At 43.1% G+C, this 23470-nt stretch overlaps 1 protein-coding gene across 1 annotated transcript in view; it reads right to left on the bottom strand.

Moving 5' to 3' along the window:
* Positions 1–21391, bottom strand: part of Gmps (guanine monphosphate synthase) — a 37421-nt gene extending 16030 nt beyond the window's left edge. The window contains exons 1-7 of the mRNA XM_013016250.1: positions 21135–21391; positions 7278–7459; positions 5800–5914; positions 3254–3351; positions 2317–2420; positions 853–1046; positions 445–610 (exon numbers count right to left, since the gene is read on the bottom strand). Coding sequence (XP_012871704.1) covers positions 445–610; positions 853–1046; positions 2317–2420; positions 3254–3351; positions 5800–5914; positions 7278–7459; positions 21135–21161 — 886 coding nt within the window. The 5' untranslated portion in view covers positions 21162–21391. The remainder of the gene's footprint in view (positions 1–444; positions 611–852; positions 1047–2316; positions 2421–3253; positions 3352–5799; positions 5915–7277; positions 7460–21134) is intronic.
* Between the last annotated feature and the right edge of the window lie 2079 nt (positions 21392–23470).

Raw genomic sequence — 23470 nt, 5'->3', positions numbered from 1 at the left:
GTTTTGTCTTAAACTAGTTTCTTTTCAAGATGGAATTACGACCTGCCCCAGACTGTTTGAGAAATAGTAGAAGATGTAGGTATGTTTTGAGATTACTTGTGAAATGTTAATCTTAATTTATCACCTAGTGTAAATACATTTTTACCCTATTTAGCCAATCACAAGCAGATTGTGAACCTAAGCTCAATCAGTATGAGCAGAGGGGCAGGTACTGCTGACAGACTGCCTGCTGTGTGCTTGCTTGCCAGATTTTTGGCTAATGGCGCCCCCTTCCGGGCAGAAGTACATGTTGCCTTACTGAGACAATTCTTTTTTGTTTCTATACCTCTGACTCCAGTAGTTATTGGACAGTATATTTATAACATCACTTAAGTAACAAGGCTTGATGTGATTAAAGCAAACCCCATATGTACATTAAGTTTTCAGTAGTTCACTAATAAATACCTTTGACTTGAATCCCAAGCTTTTTGAGGGCCTCTTCGACAGACTGGCTTTCCCGTTTTCTCATAAAGCCATTATCAATGTGCACAGCAATGACCTGATCTTGGTTCAAAGCACGATTTAGCAAAGCTGTACAAACAGTTGAATCTACACCACCACTGAGCAAAACCTACAAGGTAAAAGAAAAGGGAAAAAAAATATCAAAGAAAACAAAGGAAAGCACCATCACCTGTATCACCACCTACAAGTACTGGCAGAACCAAAGGTGTGTATAAAACTAAAAAGCCAGAAGCATCACAGCATGTTCTTAAGTCCATGCAGACAACACTTAACAGCCATCTTCAGGAATTCAGCCCTGGGTTCCAACCTTACTGCCCTAAGTTTAACACCAACAGATGACAAAGAACTTACCAAAACTTTTGACGTGCCTACTTGCTCTTTGATCTCTCGAATGCACTGAAGTTCTCTGTTCTGCACAGTGAAGGTCCCACTGCACCCAGCGATATCATAAAGGAAATTCTTCAGTATCACCTTACCATTTTCTGTAAGGCCAACTTCAGGGTGGAACTGCGCGCCATATAATTTTTTAGATTCATTTGCTATACCTTTATAGAGAAAATAACCACCTATTACAGTATTTTCGTTTGACATTTAATCAAAGAGCTTTACTGCTATACCCCAGTGGTTCACACCCACAATCTCAGCTATTCAGGAGGCTGAGATAAAAGGATCACAGTTCAAAGACAGTTTCAAAGCAGGAAAGTGCATGAGACTCTTATCTCCAATTAACCACCAAAAAGAAGTGGTGCTGTGGCTCCAGTGGAAGAGCCTCAGCTTTGATCAAAAAAAAGCACAGAGTCAGCACCCAGGCCCTGAGTTCAAGCCTTAGAACCAGCCTAAATACAAATAAGAGTTTTATTGGCTAGGAATATGGCTTACTGGTAGAGTGCTTGCCTAGCATACAAAAATAAATAAATAAATAAATATTTTATATGAGTAAGGTAATGTACATTTCCTATTGAGCATTGTTACTTCCTCCTTTGTTTTTCCCCTACTATCCCTTCCCTCCCCAACCAATATTTTTAAAAAAGCCTTTCCTTTATACATTTCCAATAGCTTTTGTGACTCATTATTCATGTAAACAAGTCTAGAACTCAAACTAAAACCAATGTTTATTTCTCAAAAAAGCAGAAGATAAAATAGTTATTACAAAGAGGCAGACACTGCTGGGCACAGGTGGCTCATGTCTGTAATCAGGAGGCTGAGACCAGAGGATCACCATTCAAAGCCTGCCCAGGCATACAAGTCCTCATGAGACTCATTTCCAATTAACAACCCAAAAACCCGAAGTGGTGCTGTGGCTCAAGTGGTAGAGTGCTAGCCTTGAGCAAAAGTGCTCAGGACAGTACCTAGGCCCTGAGTTCAAGCCCCACAACCAACAAAAAAACAAAGAGGCAGACAGTAAATGTTCTATGTCCTTGTGGGACTTAGGTGGTTGTGCTTTTACACTTTAATAATATAAAAACCATTCTTAGTTCCTGGAAATTCACAATTGGGCTACAGGACAATAAGTAGATCATGGTTTGCTAACCCTGGTTCACAAAATGTGCTGGATGCTTAGAAAAACCCAGACCACTAAAAGCATAATACTGTAGGAAGATGAACAGTTTTCAAACTTACGTTTGGCAAGTTTATAATATGATAAACATTTTAAAACCAATTTTAAGCCAAACCACTAACTTCTGATATTACTTTTAATATTAAATTCTCTCAATTATTGTCTTTTTTAAAAACAGAGAAATCAAAAGGTAACTAATACAGACTCATATGATTACTCTGACAAATCTTTACATCAAATCTGCAGAATTGTTTTACCTGCTACAATGTTTCCAGAACGTGCCACCACCTTGAACCCATCAGCCACTTTGTCCACACTGTCTCCATGTGTGAGCAAAACAATCTCTTCCTTCTGAAGGCCCCTAAGCAAATGAAAGTGCAATGTCACAAACAAATCCTAATGGAACATATGAAGGATAGGTTATTTTGCTTCACAAATATCTTATATGTAGATCAAGAGAAAAAAGTCCTGCCATCCTAAATATTTATTCTACATAGGACCAATAAAGAAAACTGAATCTCAGAGAAAGAAATCCATACAAACTGAAACAAATGTTTGCAGCTCCACCACACAAAGAAAAATTCCCAAAACAATAAATACCAACATTACATTTCTAACAAAATTTAAGAGCTATCTACACTACAACATTCCATCTAAGTCTTTTAATATTGATATTATTCTAGCTACGTATGTAAAGTACAGATATAAATTGTAGGTTAAAATAAAAATTATTTAAAAAAAGAAAAAGAAAATAAAAATTATTACTGTAATTAGCAACCAAGATTTGGCTAAGAGTAAGAAGGCACAAAAACCAGAGAAGTCAGAATAAAAATTCTATGATCTTTCCACTCACCTGTACCTAGTAGAATAATATATAAAAATCAGTAGAATAATATATAAAAATCATTCTTCACCAAACAGTCAAAAGCAGAAACTTAATGTTGGCAGCATAAGACAGGCTTCCGAGACAACTGTCTTCCAGGCTGATTCACATGAGTCTTTCTACTCCTAGTTAGCTTCACACCATTCTGTTTTGCTTTCTGGGCACTTAAGGTCAAAACCAAGTAAGACAAGTACACCTGTGTGGCTACAAGTGTGCCTTTAATTTTGTGAATTAAAGAACTGCCAACTTTGAAAATAGCATCACCTCTACTTAAACCTCCTACCATCCCTCTTCATTTGAAGATAAAATACCTGAATAATGAGCATGTATTATCCACGCTAATGCTGAAGACTCCATCTTCTCTAACATTTTTTTTGTGTACAGTACCGCCAAAAACTTTATTCATCATCTGCTCAAAGAGAAAATCCATTGAGGTAAATGAGAATCAAAATAAAAACTCAAGTCATTTTGTTATGCTGACTTACTCATATTCCTCACTTTCCAAATACCCAGTATGTTTTCCCCAAAAGACACAGTCTGATAAACATAGGTAACTCAGTAATATTGTAATTATTAAGATATGTTTATAAGGACTGGGAATATGGCTTAGTGGTATACAAGCCGGATACTGGTGGCTCACACCTATAATCCTAGCTACTCCGGAGGCTGAGATCTGAGGATCATGGTTCAAAGAACCAGCTCAGACAGAAAAGTCCATGAGACTCTTATCTCCAATAAATTACTCAAAAAAGGCCAGAAGTGGTCCTGTGGGTCAAGTGGTACAGTGCTAGCCTTGAGCATATTTATTTGTTAAGAACAGAACTTTCTTCTTAAGTTAGAGTTTAATTAAAAGCATATTAAAGTTTAGGAAAATGTCAGAGCAGACAAAGACTATAGAATGAAAAACCTAATTCAGACAAGAACAAATTCTATGAAAACAATGTGAAAGTCTGTGCTTAAGTCTCAGAGAGGTGAGGCAGGGAATCTGCCTTCCAAGGAAACACATCTGTCCAAATCCCCCACCCCTGTCCCCTTATACAAACAGCTTTTCTTTCCTGCCCTCCTTAGTCCATCTTATTTATTTACATATGCCCAACGTTCCCACATCAGATAGCTACATGTAAGATCTCTGCAAATGTTAAACATGGATTCATGTAGTCACTCCCAACTTAGATTGGAACAACTGTGTTCCACAATAGGCATCATTAATCTATGTCATTAACATATATGAGGTCAAAGCACAGGACGCAGGCTCAGTGCCCAGCAGAGGCAGCTCTGGGGCTTAGTAAATGTTCAGGGTTGTAATTCATAGTAGGAAGTTATTCAAAACTCCTTCTAGGCTCTACTTAGGCACAATGAAGGTCTGAGTTATGTCTAGCCATAAAGAAACCTGCTAAGTATTTCCCAAATGCAAGACTTCAGACATAAAACTTTTTCTGCAGCAACTTAGGAACAATGCTAGAGTCTAAGTAGTTCCTTTGCCTCCAGTCTCGTCCATTTTCTAGTCCACATTCTAGAAATTCTCCAATGTGATCTACTAAAATGCGAGAATAATTGTGTTAGCCTATGAATATATTCTTCACAGGCTCTTCAGTATCTACAGCAGGGATTTTTAAGTTTTTCTGTGATAGAAAAGAGTGAATAAATATTTCACCTCATAACACTCTAACTGGGTCTGTGGCAACATACTACTTCCAATTATAGCTCAAAAGCATCCACAGACAATACTGAAAGGAATCAATTTGTTGATATTTATATTATACTAAAATATTTATAGACAATAAAATTTGAATGTCATCACATGCCACAAAAATTTTTGTTTGCAGTTCATGGAAAATGCATAGTAGGCCAGACCTGGCATGCAGATCCCTAGTCTACAGGATAAAGTCCAAATCCTTCACATTATCAAACACAAGACTTGTCACTACAAACTTCATCCAATTTCCATTTCGATTCTCATCTTTCCCTTCATTCTCTCTTTAAAACATTCACAGTAGTATTCTAGAAACACATATTCTCTCCCAAATTTCTGTCTCAGCCTCAGGCAGGACAGTCATTCACATGCACTGAATGAACACTGGATGCTTTTTTCATCCTCAATGAACCTACTGCACTTCTGTCCCAATAAATTTGTAGTTCACAATTAGATAACCTAAACTGTTTTAACTCTAAACATAATTTAAGAGTCTACATAGTCTACCTTCTTTCTACAAAGCCAATGGCTTTGAAAGGCAAATATGTCCTCAACACAGTGACTCATGCCTGTAAAAGATAGGAGGACTGAAGTCTGAGGCCAGTGAAACCCTATCTCAAACAACAAGGCAGTGCTACACATCACTAATATCTATGTGTGAGGCAGAGGTAGGAAGACATTAGTATGAGCAAAAGCAAAAGCTAACAACCCTACCTGAAAGATAAATAAAAAGAGGTAAGGATATAGCTCAAGTGGTACAGTGTGCTTGCCTAGCAAGCAAACACCTTGAGATTAACCTCTATACTATCAAAGGAATAGGGAGGGAGATATTAATAATGACATTCTACTTGTCTGACAGATCTTGAATATTCAACATTAAAGTAAGCTAGAAAGCCAAAAGCTAGAGTACAACACAAAATGCTACTGAGGATGTGCAACATCAATTCTTAAGCCCTGGACAATGTTTTGTTACAGGAAATACCCAGTTACTCCTTACCATGGATTTCCTATAACAGATCTGTTCTGTCCTACGAGTACAGCAATTCACAGTTATGTACAAACATCTCACTAAATATCTAAATAGACTAAAGAGAGACTACAATGCAGCATGAGTTTCAAAAATCATCAATGTAAGTCATCAGAGCACATCTTCGTTCAGTGTACCTGCATGCCATAGCAGATTCCAAGAACAGGCTTGCCAATCGTGAATATTGCTGGATCAAACCAGGGGGCATCTTCAGCATACACAGAATTGGGTCCTCCAGAGATGATAACAGCACTGTGCATGAAAAGGAGAATCAGAAAGGAATTCTAACTGTTCCTCTTAAACAACTTTATTCTCTGTGTGTGTGTGTGTGTGTCTGTGTGTCTGTCAGTTTTAGGGCTTGAACTCTAGGTCTGGATGCTGTCCCTGAGCTCAAGGCGAGCGCTTACCACTTGAGCCAAGCACCACTTCCAGTTTTCTGGTGGTTAATTGGAAATAAGAGTCTCATGGACTTTCATACCCATGTTGACTTTGAATTGAGTTCCTCAGATCTCAGCCTCCTGCATAGCTAGTATTACAGGTGCCCAGCTAACAACTTTACTAACAATTTTATTCTTGAACCTCTTAATACCCTAAATAAGCCTCCCATTGAGCCCCTACACCCTACTCTCATCGGTCAGGCAGTATTGTAAGTTAGCTGATTTAGAAACTAAAAAACTGTCTTTGGCTTAGGTGCAAACTCAGGTCTATCTTCCTCACCTGCCTCCTGACATTCTTACTTGGTTCTCAAAAATTACACTCAAGTTTAAAACAGTTTAATAATAGGAACAGTGTGTTTAAAATAGGAATAGAAAATGTGTATTTCTGGATTTTCTATAGATAAAAATCTGACAACATACTAGGTTTTCCCAGATACTTCTGTTGCTTTTGTTTTATCTTTGAGTCAGTGTATGAAAGGCCTACCCTGGCCTGGAATTCTACATGCCTCAGTCTTTGGAGTGTTAAGACTACAGGTATGTACCATCACAATCAATAAGAGAGTTGAGAAATACAACACTTTAGAGACAAGTCTCTTGGGACAAGAAGTAAAAGAGACTATTATAGACCAGATTTCTTCTCTGAGGTGTCCTAGCCAACTATCTGTACATTTTCCTTCAATTTAATGCTTTATTGTCAATAAATGACCTCATTAACTATATCTAACTCTGACCCACAAACTCTATATAACATAAAATAGCAAGTAAGTTGTACAACAACAACAACAAAAATCATGGTAATATCTAGGCACTGGAGTTCATGCCTATAATCCTAGCTACTCAGGAAGCTGAGATCTTAGGACTGCAGTTCAAAGCCAGCCTAAGAAGGAAAGTCCATGAGATTCTTATCTCCAATTAACTACTCAAAAAGCCAGAAGTAGAGCCAGAAGTAGCTCAAGTGGGATAACGTTAGCCTTGAGCAAAATAGCTCAAGTACAGTGCCTAAGCCCGGAATTCAAGTCCTAGGACTGAAAATAAAATTATGGTAACTTTTACTGAAAACTTTGTATTTCTTGTAAACATGACTGCATAAATTTCATAGAAAATTCAGTCGTCAAGTATATTAATAGTAAGTCAGATATCCCACAATCTAAACTTAATCTTCTCATACAAAAGCATACCGGAATCCTTGTTCTTTGATGGCAAATGCGGGTGTTTCCAAAGGAAAGATCTCAGACTGCACAAACAGTTCTCTCACTCTTCGGTCTATGACTTTTCCATACTGAGCACCAGCATCCAGAATGACAACAGCTCCCTCATAGTGGTGACAACCATCCTTAAGGTCTCCTCCAGCACTCTCCAGCTGCAAGTTGTTAATACAACACAAATGATCATGCAAGTGTTAATATAGCACAAATCACAAAACAGCTACATACAGAATGGAACCACGGCCAGCTCCAGAAACACACAGCCAACTAGGAAGTTTGTCACCAGTTTATAACATGTGTCTTATATAGGGAAGACTGTAAGCACGTAGACATGGACATAAGTGGAACCAAGCATCCCTTAACCACCATGCATATGGAGTGTGGTGGGGCACTAAGTGCAGCAAGGTGAAGGAACTCAGTTGTCTCTACCCTGGCTCCATTTCTCTCTTCATTCCTTCCACACTTCCTTTCCTTTCATGTGTGTATGCATTTCAAATTTTACATAAGGAAAAGCATTAAAATGTGTGTGTACTTCTGAAATCCTCTTAAGAGAATATACAACCAAATACTATTCATTTTAGCCCACTTGTGTAGGAATTCAAGAGTACATGTGTGCAGGATAACATACACCAAAATACAGGCTAAATTTTTCTTTCTTTGTAGTATTCAAAGTATTCTAAACTTTATAGTAGAACTATTTTTAGAGGCATCACTCATAAAAATCTGAATTTTTTTTTAAAAAAAGGGTATTGGGGAGGTCTATAATCAAACCTACTAAAGAGGCTCAGACCAAGGCCAGGCTAGGCAGGAAAACTCAGCTGAGATTCTTACCTCCAACTAACCAGCAAAATAGAATGACTCAATAGTCTTTTTACATAAATAAAACTTTAAATGTAGTTGACCGTCATAGTTGTTTGCTTCGTGTAGTAAATGTGTGAAATGCCTTTAGGAAATGTTTTTAGTTTTTTTTTTAAAATCAGTCATGGGGCTTGAATTCTGAGCCTGTGCTGTTCCTCAGCTCTTCACAATTCTGAGCCTGTGCGCTGTTCCTCAGCTCTTCACCTCAAGGCAAGCAGTCTACCAGCTGAGCAACTGCACCACTTCCGGTTTTCTGGTGGTTAATTGGAGATAACAGTGTCAGGGACTTTCCTCCCTGGACTGGCTTTAAACCACGATCCTCAGATCTCAGCCTTTTGTGTAGCTAGGATTACAGGCATGAGCCACAGGTGCCCAGAAGGAAATGGCATTTATACCCAAGAAAACTCCAGAAGCCATGGGCCTCCCTGTGATACAATAACACATAACACTGGATCTCTACTTTGTCATTATTACTAGGCAACTGTTCCATGGTGCCTGAATTATCATCATTGACTTTTATGTGCTGGTCTTATTTCAATACACGTGTTGAGATGTTACACATCACATACTCATGAAGCTAAGACAAAAGGTGACAAGTTCAAGGTCAGCCTGGGCTACATTTCAATTCAAATAATCATATCCCAATCAAAAGTCCATAAAAGAACACAAACAAAAGCTCTAATTACTTAATTCATTTGATTTCATCTCATCCTCTAATCTGACTATGGAATGCATACATATTTACTGGAATTGCTTCAATTAACTGCTGTTACGAGTTTTCTTCAACAAGTTTAGGAAACATAGATCTATTGACATAGAGTACTAGCTAGCCACTGTCATTGCTCTGGTTAACAACTGTGCTAGAAGAGAAAACAATTGATCCTAATGATACTTCACAGCAGGTGTCTTCTACTTCTGATTAGAATGTTTTCATCTTTTGACTAAGCAGACATTTCTCCTGGGTTTTCAGCCACCCAGATCATCTTCTCCATGTTCACATGGGCTCAAGTCCTATGGGTGAAGAACAATGCGAGGGTATGATCTCAATCAGTGAACAGGAAGCAGTTTGGCTCTAACTCAGATAAGTTAGATAGTTCTATACCCTCACCCCAGAACATGTTTATATTTACAAATACTAGCCATGGAATCAGCTGCAGATATCTGCCTTCTCAGAGAAACTAAACACAGTTCTAGTTACTGCAATCTATACATTATAAAAACATGGTTAGAAAATAAAACCATGCCTGATGCCAGTGGCTCATGCCTGTAATCCTAGGAGGCTAAGATCTAAGGATTGTGGTTCAAGCCAGTCTGGGCAAAAAAGTCTGGGAGACTCTAATCTCCAATTTACCCCCCAAAAACCTCAAAGTAGTGATGTGGCTCAAAGTGGTAGAGTGCTAGCCTTGAGTGAAAAAGCTTAGGGACATCACCCAGGTGGAATTTAAGTCCCATGACCAAAAGAAAAAAAAAAAAAAGAAAACCGTATCTATCATGTTTCTCTTCCAGGTTGTGTCACAATTTCTGATCCAGTTTTAAACCCATGTTATAAGACTAAAAACAGGGTATATGGGCACAATGTTACTTTGAGGACACAATAAATACTAGTAATGTAACCACTTCTAAGTTAAATGACTAAACTGGAGGCTCACGCCTGTAATCCTAGCTACTCAGGAGGCTGAGATCTGAGGATCACAGTTGGAAGCCAGCCTGGAAGAAAAGTCCCCATGAGACTCATCTCCAATTAACCACTCGAAAACTGGAAGTGGCACTGTGGCTCAAGTGGTAGAGTACCAGCCTTGAGCACAAAGAGGCTCAGGGACAGCACCCAGGCCCTGAGTTCAAGCCTCACAACTGACAAAAAAAAAAAAAAATTAAATGACCTAAGAAACTCTGACAATGTTAGCTAAAGTCAAGAGACACTATTTGCCTCCCATGATGTAGCCCAAGGCCAGCCTGGAGGTTGAAGTCCTCCTGTTTCAGAATATGGGAAGTGTAGACATGTACCACCATACACAGATTGTAAAGTCCCTAAATAAGTGCTTTATCATAACCAGTTTCTCCTATCCAGTAATGAACACTATCCAACTGGGGGATGGTTATCCATGAGCAAGTAAGTGTAAAGCCAGTGCTAATGTGCATACTTCTACAAGTTGGCAGAACATTTAGTTATAATTTGTGTCACAACACTACTACAGGAAGGCAAGGCTCTGAACTGCATGCAGTCCAACAGTTTCTACACAGGCTTTTCACACTGACCTTGCTCCCTCACCAACCAAAATTTATTCTTTGAACCAGAAATGTGTCTTCTGAAGGTGAATGCAAGCATGCACACGAGTCTAACCTGTTATCATGAACAAGGATCAAAAGTTCTTTGTAAAAATGCAAAGAGATGAACCGGGTGCCAGTGGCTCACACCTATAATCCTAGCTACTCAAGAGGCTGAGATCTGAGGATCACAGTTCAAAGCCTGTCCGGGCAGGAAAGTTCATGAGACTCTTATCTCCAATAAACCACTAGAAAACCGGAAGTGAGGCTGTGGTTCAAGTGGTAGAGCACTCGCCTTGAGTTGAAGAGAGTAGGGACAACACCCAAGCCCAGAGTTCAAGCCCCAGGACCGACAAAAAAAAAAACTTAACACCCAAGTTTTACCTTACTTTCTTTAGTTCAATGTCCAAAAAGCAATTATATAATTATATAGCAATTTTGTAAGAATCCCCCCATACACACACACACACACAAACTTCTATTTGGGAATAAATTTAATCCAAGTGAAGAATCTCTACAGCAAAAATTACAGAACACTAAGAAGTTGATGCAGATTCAAGGAATTTTTTTTTAAAATTAACATGTACAAAGACACTAGTTCAATAACAAATATGGTTGGGGGGGGAATCCCATGTCACAGATGAGAAAAAAATCAATAAAAAGTGTCATATGGTACACAAAGCACTAACAGACTAAATATCAATGACATTCTTCAAAATACTAGGGGGCAAAAGGTCCTAAAATCCATATGGAACCAACAAAAAAATTTTTTTAATGGAACAGTACCTTCGACGTCTATACTACAAAGCTATCAGACTTGAAACAGGGTGCAGGGGACAAAAACAGACATACAGACTACAAGAACAGAATAAAAGCCTACAAGTACATTCATGTACCTAGAGCCAACTAATTTTTTGAGAAGACTCACTGGGGATAAAAGCCATTCAGTAATTGGTACTGGGGAAACTAGATATCCACACCTGAATGAAACTGGACACCATCTCTTACCAGTTAAAGCAATCAACTCAAAATGGGTTAGACCAGAAACTGTGAAGCTACTGTAAAAACACAAAGAAAGGAGAAAGCTTCAGAGCACTGGCATGATAACAAGGATATTCTAGGACAAGAACTCAAAGCACTGGAATCAAAAGCAAAACAAACAAATGAGATTTCATCAAACTAAAATGTTCTGCATAGCAAAAGAAAAAAAAAGACAATCTGAGTGAACAAACAACCTACAGCATAGGAGACAGACCATCTGACAGAGTTCAGATCCAGAACATAATAAGAAACTCCAGCCGGTGCTGGTGGCTCACGCCTGTAATCCTAGCTACTCAGGAGGCTGAGATCTGAGGATCAAGGTTCAAAGCCAGCCCGGGCAGGAGAGACCATGAGACTCCTATCTCCAATAAACCACCAGAAAACCGGAAGTGGCGCTGTAGCTCAAGTGGTAGAGCGCTCACCTTGATCTGAAGAGCTGAGGGACAGCGCCCAGGCCCAGAGTTCAAGCCCCACGACTGACAAAAAAAAAAAAAAATTTATAGGTAGATAATACAGAACAGTGGTTGGAGGCACAGTTCAGCTGTAGAGCACTAGCACAAGCAAAGATGTCAGGTACCAAATAGAAAAGGAAAAGAAAATACAGGACAGAACAAAACATTTATTAAACATGTGCTGAGTGGCTTGTTACAGACTCATAATAGGTATGGGAACCAAAATCAGGAGCAGTGGGGCTAGGGATGTGGCTTAGTGGTAGAGTGCTTGCCTGGCATGAAGCCCTGGGTTCAAGTTCTCAGTACCAAATAAACAGAAAAAAAGTCAGAAATGGTGCTGTGGCTCAAGTGGTACAGTGCTAGCCTTGAGCAAAAGAGCTCAGGGACAGTGCACAGGACCTGAGTTCAAGCTTCGGGACTGGTAAAAACAAAAACAAAATAAGAATTAATACTAAATGTTAATGGTACATTATCTGAAACAGAAATCCAAAACTACCATTTACAATATATAGATATTTCCAAATAGATATTTCTAAAAATAATACATACTAGAAGCCAAAAAGAAAACATGTTCAACATCACTAATCATCAAGAAAGAAAATAAAGCAAAAAAGCCATCATCTCACTCCAGTAAGAATGGTTATTACCAAAAAGAGTACAAACAAGCACTGGGAGGCATTTGAAGAAAAGGAAACTACTGTACATAGGTGGGAAGATAAACTGATACAGCCATTATGGAAAAGTGGACTTTCCACAATCTCACTGCTGAGCACAGAGCCAAAGGAATGCAAAGTATTATGAAGAGAATTTGCCCTCCCATGTTGAAATAATAACAGCATGCCACCGCACCATAAGGTAACTGTAGATAGATTAATGCTTTGTATATTTCAAGAAAAGATTTTGGATGATTTTATTATAAATGATGTTTGAAGGGATATGTTTAAACTGATTAAATATTATACAACATACTCAAGTAGTGAGATATCACGGGTACCATATACACAATACAAATGTACATTCTTTTGCTTTTATGTACTATGCTGTATTAGTTTAAACATAAACTTTAAAAGACAATGTTATAGCCAGGCACCAGTGGCTCACGCCTATAATCCTAGCTACTCAGGAGGCTGAGATCTAAGGATGACAGTTTAAAGCCAGCCTAGGCAGGAAAGTCCCTGAGATTCTTATCTCCAATAAACCACCAAAAAACCAAAGTGGCACTGTGGCTTTAAGTGGTAGAATAGAAAGCTTGTCTTGACTGAAGAGCTAAGGGACAGCAGCCAGACCCAGAGTTCACGCCCCATGACTGACCAAAAAAAGAAAAAAGAAAAAAAAAAAAAAGCCAGGCACGGGTGGCTCACGCCTATAATACTAGCTACTCAGGAGGCTTAGAGAACTGAGGACCATAGTCCAAAGCCAGCCCAGGCAGAAAAGTCTGTGAGACTCTTATCTCCAATAAACCACTAGAAAACCGGAAATGGCGCTGTGGCTCAAGTGGTAGAGCGCTGGCCTTGGCCTGAAGAGCTAAACGACAGCACCCAGGCCCAGAGTTCAAGCCCCATGATCAACCAAAAAAAAAAAAGATGTTACAGTACGTAGAAAGAAGCATAGGATAAAAACTACGCAATAAACTAAGTGATTTGCCCTTCAACTGTTCACCTAAAGACTGTCATGCCTACTGCTGTAATATAGCACTCAATTAAACCTTGTTCAAGAGTGTCACACATGTAACCCAGCACTCAGAATGCTGAAGCAAAAGGATCACAAGTTTGAGGCCAGCCCAGACCACATAGCAAGACCTGTAAAAACAAAGAAGGGTAAGAGGGGCACAATTTGAGGAAAAACTCTAAGATATAACTATGCTCCTTAAAAAGTTGTGCCTCGCCGGGTGCTGGTGGCTCACACCTGTAATCCTAGCTACTCAGGAGGCTGAGATCTGAGGATCACGGTTCAAAGCCAGCCCGGGCAGGAGAGACCGTGAGACTCCTATCTCCAATAAACCACCAGAAAACCGGAAGTGGCGCTGTAGCTCAAGTGGTAGAGTGCTCGCCTTGAGCTGAAGAGCTGAGGGACAGTGCCCAGGCCCAGAGTTCAAGCCCTACGGCCGAACAAAAAAAAAAAAAAAAGAGTTGTGCCTCACAAACAATAACTAGAGACTGCCTTTGGGGGCCAGGTGTGGTGACTCCTCTAATCCCAGTGCTGGGAAGAATGCTACACAAAGCCGGAACAGATGACAGTTCCTTTCTCAAAGAAACAAAAACAAAAACCTATTTTATCTTCAATAAATGATTAAAGGTGGGAGCAAACCGTCTAAAGATGTTGAACAGTGGAATCTAGTGGCAGACATAGATGACTAAAATGTCTTTAATTTGTTCACACCTCCAAAGGTATACTATGATCAATGACCCCAAAACAATGATGTTTTTCCAAGCTTTTTTGTTTTCTTTAAAGCTGGTCCTGAGGCCTGAACTCAGGGCCTGGGTGCTGTCCCTGAGCTTTTGTGCTCAAGGCTAGTAGGTATGTGAAATACTTGACACTTAAGCTACAACAGCTCCACTTTTGCTTTTTTTAAACATAATTTTATTATTAAACCGTTGTATATCACAACTGCTTTTTTTGGGGGGGGTCCGAAGGATTGGCCCCCATCCTATTGTCCCAGGCCTATACAGACGCCACGCAAAATCCCAGGAATGTGTGAACATGTGTGAAGTACAGGCAGGGCAATCCACCTAAGCCCAGCTGTAAACATCCCTTTGTAGGCCCAAATGAAAGGCCCCCACCTTCCTTGACCTAGTGACTTTTTTATTAACCCCTGCCTCCTTGCTCCGACCTCCTATAAAAACCCAATTCCTCTCCCAACTCTTCGCCACAACCTCCTAATCCACGGGAAGGTCTGTGTCTCTTGCTGTTCCTCAATAAACAGTCCTCACCTGTTGATGATCAATTCCGGACTATTCCTTTTCCATTCTCCTCCATTTTCCTAACAGGGTCAACTGGAATGAGTTGAAGATTTCCCTGCCCAAGCTGTCTATCTTCAAACTTCAATCTTGGGCTGAGAAGTTGGCTCAGTGGTAGAGTGCTTGCCTCACATGCATGAGGCTCTGGGTTCGATTTCTCAGCACCACATAAGCAGAAAAAGCTAGAAGTGGCGCTGTGGCTCAAGTGGTAGAGCGCTAGCCTTGAGCCAAATAGCCGAGGGACAGTGCCCAGGTCCAGAATTCAGGCCTCACAACTGACCAAAAAAAAAACCTCAATCTGAGTAGCTAGGATAACAGATGTGAACCACCATCCTAGTCTCCCAAACCAAAAACACCAACTCAGAAATGTATGACATTAAAATTTCAAGACTGTTAGAATAAATCAGCAGTTACATACACTAAGAAAAAAACCTTAAAACTTAGCCAAGTTTTAAATATGCATTCTGAAGAAAATCAGACTTAAAACTAGACCAATATGTGCTCCATAGTTGAGTGGCAGTAAGGCCCAGTGGGCCGAAGACTGAAAACTTACAGCTGTGTTTCTGGTATTCACCCAGCAGGACATGTGTCTCAGAATTTTTTCCTTGGAGGGGAAATTAAATCTAGAGTGCTAGAAAAGTACTCTACCACTGGACTTCAGCCTCAGCTCCAAACTTTTCACTTTCGAACAAGAAGTTAAGAATAGCTGCATTAGGGACTGGGAAGGGACTAGAAGCTGAGGGACAGCGCCCAAGCCCAGAGTTCAGGCCCCACGACCAACAACAACAACAACAAAGAATAGCTGCATTAAAGCAGGTTGGGTTGGGCATACTGGAGGGTCACTGTGTATTCCCACCTTTCGCCACACTTTAAAAGGGAGTCCTACGCAACTGCAAACACAGTGAACACAGTTCTGAAAGCCAAACGCAGCTAACACATTACTTGGACAGGGAGAAATCTGAGGCTGCCGACACCACCAGCCTCTTACCTATCAGGTGCCCAAAAGTGCCACATGGGCTCCTCAATGGGCAAGTTCCTAGGCCATCATAAGCCAGATAGAGAGGAAACGTAAATTATTTGTGAAATGTACTCAGAAAGCAGATTTAAGCCACAGCGGCTATGCCTGAGTCCTACCTAAGCATCCAGAGGATACCAATTTAAGGCCAATCCACCTATCTTCAAAATAACCACTAATAGTCAATGCATATCCTATGAAACTAGAAAAACTGAAGGGAGGAACACATTATTATAATGGCTGATCTGAAAAATTTAAAGACCTAACTTTATCTAGTTCCCAAAACCACAATTTGAATTCCTGGGGAGTGTCCCCAACAAGAAAAGAGTGGGAGGGACGGGGGAGAATGATGAAAGGAGTGACACTGATCAAGATGTGCTGTACTTATAAACTAACACATTGAATGGTAAGGGCTTTCCACAAATACATAAAGATAATAAAAATACAGTAATTTTTTTTTTGGTCGTCGTGGGGCTTGAACTCTGGACTTGGGCACTGTCCCTCAACTCTTCAGCTCAAGGCTAGTGCTCTACCACTTCAGCCACAGCGCCACTTCCTGTTTTCTGGTGGTTTTATTGGAAATAAGAGTCTCATGAACTTTCCTGCCCGGGCTGGCATTCCTATTTCAGCCACCTGAGTAGCTAGGATTACAGGTGTGAGCCACCAGCACTTGGCTAAAAATACAGTAATTTTTTTTTTGGGGGGGAGGTCTGGTCATAGGGCCTGAACTCTGGGCCTGGGCGCTGTCCCTCAGCTCTTCAGCTCAAGGCTAACGCTCTACCACTTGAGCCACAGCGCCACTCCCGGCTTTTTTCTTTTTGCTTATGTGGTGCTGAGGAATCGAACCCAGGGCCTCAGGCATGCAAGGCAAGCGCTCTACCACTGAGCCACCTTCCCAGCCCTACAGTAATTTTTAAAACACTAAAAATTAGAGCTGGGGGTATGGTTCAAATGGCTTGATTCAAATAAGCTTCAACAAGTAAATTTAAGGAAGCTTGAGGCCCTTAGTTTAAACTCAGTACCACCAGAGAGAGAGAGAGAGAGAAGAGAGAGAGAGAGATGGGGGTTGTATAAAAGTAATTTAAACCCACCTTCTATAGTTTTGAGTTTTACTTATTTACTGTATTATGTAAATCCACAATTATTTACTTAAGTATTTTATCTTGTCAAAATTCCTATAAATTATTTTCCTTACTTCCTTTTACATTCCAGAGTCCCAGTATAACCATAGTCATGATATCAAAACCAAATACCCACACATTACTATAATGTGTAGATATTAAGTATTTAGTAGGAAAACATTATTATAATGGCTGATCTGAAGAATTTATAAAGACCTAACTTTCTCTAGTTCCCAAAATCACAATTTGAATTCCTGGGGAGTGTCCCCAACAAGAAAACCAACTGCCACAGTACTAACCAGAGCAAAACTATTTTTAAACTTATACTGTGCTTCTTGAACAGATACAGCCATGTCTCTAGTACATAAAACACATGGGGGAAAAAGAATATTGTATATAATCCAGAATTATAAAAACAAACACTTTGTGTGACTCAAACTGCTTCAGAATTATGTTCAGCCTGAGACCTTCATTTATTTTAAGCATCTAAACAGAGTTTAGGTTAAAAGAGGCAGGAAAACACAATTTAAGCTGCATTGTAGAAAAATTTTGTTGTCCAGCATAGCAAATAATTTGTTCCTTCCATTTAAAAGCATCCTTGAGAACATAATGCACTAAGAAACCCAAATACACTGGTGATTCACCAGTGCCTTGAGTATCTCACTAGGTACTCAAGAGACAGATCTGAGGATAGTAATTTGAAGCCAGCCAGGAAAGTCCCTGAGATCCAGTTCTAACTATCCACCAAAAAGCAGAAAATGGTATAGTGCTAGCCTTGAGCAAACAAACTCAGGGACAGTGCCCAGGCCCTGAGTTTAAGCTCCAGGAGAAGCACCGAAAGAGCAAAGAAAAGGAAAAAAACAAAAACTTGGCTGGGAAGGTGATTTAGTGGTAGAGACCTGCCTAGCATACTTGAAGCCTTGGGTTCAATTCCTCAGTACCACATACACAGAAAAAGCCAGAAGTGGTGCTGTGGTTCAAGTGGTAGAGTACTAGCCTTGAGCAAAAGCAGCTCAGGGACAGAGCCCAGGCCGTGAGTTCAAGCCCCAGGACTGGCAAAAAAAAAAAAAGACCATTATTTTTAAGTGACAAATTGGACCAATCAAAAGGCAGTATCATCTGAGGTTCCTGGATGACTTTCAAAAGAACTGTCTAAGAACATACTATAATACCATTCCTTTTTTTGCTTATTAAATAACATTCTTTTTGTCTGCCAAAGATCTTCTATTATAGCTGAACCAGTGGAACAAAATCAGAAAAACATCATCTCTCACCTCCAAAAAATTTTCCATAAAAAGTTGTAAGCCGGGCACTGATGGCTCACGCCTGTAATCCTAGCTACTCAGGAGGCTGATATCTGAGGATCAAGGTTCAAAGCCAGCCGGAGCAGGAAAGACCGTGAGACTCCTATCTCCAATAAACCACCAGAAAACCAGAAGTGGCGTTGTAGCACAAGTAGTAGAGTGCTCACCTTGAGCTGAAGAGCTGAGGGACAGCACCCATGCCCAGAGTTCAAGCCCATGACAGACAAAAAAAAAAAAGGTTAATTCCCCAAGGCATCCCATATAAAAATCCCAGGCTATTTCTACTCAATTCAAAACCTTAAGGTTTTGGCATAAGGTGAGCTAGTGGCTCACACCTGTAAATGTAGTTATTCAGGAAGCTGAGATCTGAAAATTGCAGTTGGGAGCCAGCCCCCACAGGAAAGTCCATGGTGAGATTCATTACCTCCAATGAACTATTCAGAAAAAGCTGGAAGTGGAGCTGTGGCTCAAGTGATAAAACACTAGCCTTGAGCAAAAAGAAACTCAGGGATAGCTCCCAGGCCCTGAGTTCAAACCCCAATACTGACACTGGCACAATGACACTAATACACACAAACACATATACACACACCTTAAATTTAGGAAGTTCTAAATTTTGAATTAACACTATCAGATACCACTAGAGACTCTATAAGACAAACAGTATGTATTTATAAAATATTTATAAAACACCTTGACCCAAGTATGTTATATCCTGGTCACAATATCTTCAGTAAAGGCAGTGAGGAACAGGTGTTACCTCTACTCCAACCAAAAGAATTCAAGGCCTGGGAACAAATAATGGGAGAGCTGACAAGTAATCCAGAGAACATAATAATACTGCCTTAATAAAAAAGTTGTATGTCACATAATAGAAAGGTTTTATGAAGAAGCTAACAGTCTGCTCTCACAGTTAATAAATTAAGACCTTTAAATCACACTGTACCACTTCCTTAACCAAAGTCTCTGCCTTAGATGTCTAATCAAAGTAGCCTGGGTGAAACCAATAAAAGGTGGCCGTAATCCAGCTGTGTGGTTTACTTTAGGAAGCTGGAACAGGAATCTTTTTCAGTTCTAAAATGTGACTAATGAAAACAGCCCCAGATGCTTTTACAGTTTTCAGGCACCAGGCAAAAATGAAATGCAGAAATCCTAGCAAATAAGATGTGCAGAAACAGGAATCAAAGCCAACCCTTTCCAAACTTTCAACTTACAGTCTGTAAACACTGCAGTCCAGGAGGCCCCTGAACGAGCGAGGGCAATGGTGGTGGCAGCTGTGGTGATGCCAGCCATGAAAACACACTCCAACTCAGGTCCAAGCTGGCCCTCTCAGAAATACCGCATTCCAGTTATTTACTAGGAACTGTTACTATACTTGAATCCTGACCTTTCTGCCATCACTTAATTCTGTGAAAACTCTTCTCAAATACAGTCTTTTTCAGAGCCTCTGGATTAGGCTTGAATACTTCCAATTGGGCAGCTTATCCATCTACTGACAATGAACCACTGAGTTCAAAGGTTCAAATTAAAGCAAAAAACAGTGCTTTTCGAATCTACTAGTATACAAGGTTACAGAGGCTGGAGGAACTACAGATGTGTCTTTACCATCCTGAGAAAACTCAAGGTTTAAGGTAACTCCTCTGTACAACTACTTGCAGATAATTAAAAATAGTAATATGAAAATGAACTATACAATTTAAGAGTGGGGATGGGAGGGGAAAACTGGGAGAACGCAAGGGGTGATACTGTCCAAAAATAAGTGAATTCTTTATCTGAGTTTTGTAACTGTAACCCCTCTGTACATCACCGTTACAGTTAATAATAATAAGAGTACAGCAACGCCTCAGACTCTTGACTCACTTGTTGAGTGACTGTTCTTGAAGGATGGCCGAGTACTGAGCAGCCATTCCCAAGAAGGACCCTCCAAGAGGCGCCTCTGTGGTCAGAATATTACAACTCCGACTGGAGAAGCAATTCCTGCCCAGAAGCCGAGAAGCCACGAAACCTAAGTTCCCCAAACCGAGTCCACGGCAGCCCTGGACCCACCTGCTGCCGGCCGCTTCCGGTCCCGGGAGCCCGGGAAGCAAAGGTTAACTCCAGGCCGAGGCCCGGACGCCGACTCCAGGCCGACGGGAGGAGGAAGGTTCGACAGACACGCGGGGTGGGAGGGGAGGGAAGCTGTCACCGCCACACGCGCGCGCGCACACACACATACATATATACATACATACATATATACACCCGCAGTCCCGGGGCTCGGGAGCTCGGGCCGCGGCTCCGTGCGGGGACCCCGAGCGCGGGAAAGCGGATCCCGCACTAGGGAAACGGAGCCGGCAGCGGGTAACATCGGCTGGACGCTTTCCGCCTCCGCGGGACGGGGTATCAACCCCAGCCCGGCTTGGGGGGAAGTCGAAGGGGGCGGCGCGCCCACCGGCCCGGGGGCCCCCGAGGACCGCACCGGCCTCACCGAGGCCAAGCGGGACCTGGAGGCCGGGCCGGTCGACCCCCGCGGCGCCCCCCCAAGCCTGACGGACTCCATAGCCCGGTGTCCCCAAGGCGGCTCCCCAAGCCGGACGGATCCCACGACCCGGGGTCCCCACACCGCCGGATGAGCGGAGGAAGGGCCCAGAGCCCCGCGCACCCACGTTGGGCCCCCGATGCCCGGCGGCGCGGCCGCGGGGTCCGACGCAGCCCCGGCTCGGGGCGCAGACAAATCAACAAAGCCCGCCACAGCGGAGGGGCCCGCGGCGCGCTCGACGAGACGGGCCGGGGCCCGCGTCCGCCGGGCGGGGAGGCCCGGACCCCCGGGGCACTGACCTTGGAGTCTCCGTTGCACAGAGCCATAGAGGCCGCGGCGGCCCGAGCGCGGGGCGAGGCGAGGCGGGGCGGGAAGGTACGGGAGGCTGGCGCTGAGGGCCGAGGCCTGGTCTGGGCGCCGAGCAGCCGGGGCGGAGAGGAGCCAGCCGGCGGCCGTGGGACGCCGAACCCAAGAGCAGACGCGAGCGGCGGCCCTCACGCGCCCGTGGGAGAGAAGGGAAGACTAGCCGCGCGCGCTCGCTCCCGCCTCCGCTTCGGCCTCCACCACCGCCTCCCGCTTCCGCCCGGGGGTGGAGCCGCACGCAGACCGCGCGGCGAGCGGCCCGCCCTCAGGGGAGGGTCCGAGTGAAGGCCACGCCCCCACAAACGGAAACTGGCGGCCTCGCGCCCCATGACTCCACCCCTCGGAGGAGGAGCCACACCGAGCCAGCGCGGCCAAGCGGCTTGCCCTCGGGGGAGGGGCCCAAGTGAAGGCCACGCCCCCCACAACAGACTACGCCCCCAGGAACGGAAACCCGCGACCCCCCGCCCCCGCGGGGAGGAGCCGCCCGCAGCCAGAGCGATCCAGCGGCCCGCCTTCGGGGGAGGGGCCCGAGTGAAGGCCACGCCCTCACCCACGTGCAGGCCCACCACCCCAGTAACGGAAACCCGCGGCCAAGGCCCCGCTCCCCGGCCGCCCGGGTTTTAACACCCCGCGAGGTCGAGAGCCCTCAGGGGAGGGGCGCGAATGTAGGTCCCACTCCCAGAGCCAGGCCACGCCACGCCACTAGTCCACGCCCCCAAGCCCCGAAACTCGCGGCCTCCGGACCCCGCCCCCCGCGCACGGGCGCCGCTCGCGGGGGGCGCGGCCGCCCTCGGGGGAGGGGCCGAGTGACGGCCCCGCCCCGCGCGGCGCCGGGAAGCCGCGGTGCCTGGGCCCGGGAGTGGAGCTTCGGGCTGGCTCCGAGTCCGGCCAGTGTGGCCAGCCCGGGGCACCGCCCGGGCTGCACCTGCGCCCGATGGCTAGCCGTCGGGGGCTGGCCTCTTGGCTGCTGGGATCCGGGGGACCTTGGCCCTGGCTGGGCATCGCTGTGAGATTTGATCCCTTAGGTCCTTTCAAAGCTCGGTAGGGTGCTGGGACTGACTTAGCAGTAGAGTGCAGGCCTAGCATGCTTGAGGCCCTGGGTTCGATTCCTCAGTACCGCACAGAAAAAGCCAGAAATGGCGCCACTGCGTTCAAGCCGGACTTGGAGGGAGGGGAGTTCTATTGAGGCAGCATAGTATAGGGGAAAATGAGCTATGGTGAACTCACAGCAAACACAGGAGATCTTCATTCATCTACTGCCCTTAAGATTAAGGGACCAAAGTCATTTAGAGGATAATGAGCCTGGAAAAATTGATTCAAAATTGATGAAGGCAACTCAGAAACAAAGAGCGACTACAGGATGCATTTCTTCCTGAGAGATAGGTTTCTCACCCCCAAGAATTAACATTTGGCAGGATGTATACCTTCCTGAGAGAACTGCTCCCCCAAAACTTAACCTTCTACCATAATGCAAACAGGATACCTTCCTTATCTCAAGGATAAGGATCTGTTTTATGGCAGAATGCGTTCTTACCTGGAAACAATGCCCAGAAATCCAGAAACTCAGAAAATTAAACCAGGAATAACTGGAGCAACGATAAAACACCTATCTTTGCATAACTTTGGAGTCATATCCCTTGCCTTATTTATAAATTCCCCTAACAGCCAAGGAGCTGTATATCTCTGTCTCTCCTCCAGAACACCCACACAGTTAGTTTGTCTTTGCCTTTCTGTCTGCTTGGTTGCTTCCTTACTTACTCGATAAAGCTCTGCCAAGTTTTCTCACCATGGTGACTTGTCCAGAAATTCTTATTCTGTGATCAAATTCAAAGACCCTAAGTAAAGAGTCCCTACTTTTAGAGGAAAACTTCACAAACCCTCAACTGTATCCAGTGACACTATGGCACATGGTATTTCCAAAAAGAAAGGAGTTTGGGAGCTGCCACTGGGCCAGGCACTGGGACTGAGCTTTTTCTACAAGGAGTGCTTTTACTACGGTTGTTTTGAGAATAGAGGTTCCCTACCCAGACAAATGTTACATTGGATTTGAGTAACTGAAGTCCCAAATCTAAGTTGAGAAGTTACTTGGAGCAAGTAGCCAGTAACTCAAATTTGTAATCCTAGCCATTCGGGAGGCTGAGACCTGAAGATCGGAGTTCAAAGCCAGCCTGGCAGGTAAGTCCTTGAGACTCTTACCTCCAATTAACCACCAAAAAGCTGGGGGTGGAGGAATGGCTCAATTGGTAGAGCACCAGCCTTGAGCAAAAAAGTT

This window comes from Dipodomys ordii, unplaced genomic scaffold (assembly GCF_000151885.1).
Source record: "Dipodomys ordii isolate 6190 unplaced genomic scaffold, Dord_2.0 Scaffold30, whole genome shotgun sequence".
Taxonomy (NCBI): domain Eukaryota; kingdom Metazoa; phylum Chordata; class Mammalia; order Rodentia; family Heteromyidae; genus Dipodomys; species Dipodomys ordii.
Note: the sequence above shows the minus strand (reverse complement) of the source record. Positions and strands in the feature narration are given on the sequence as shown.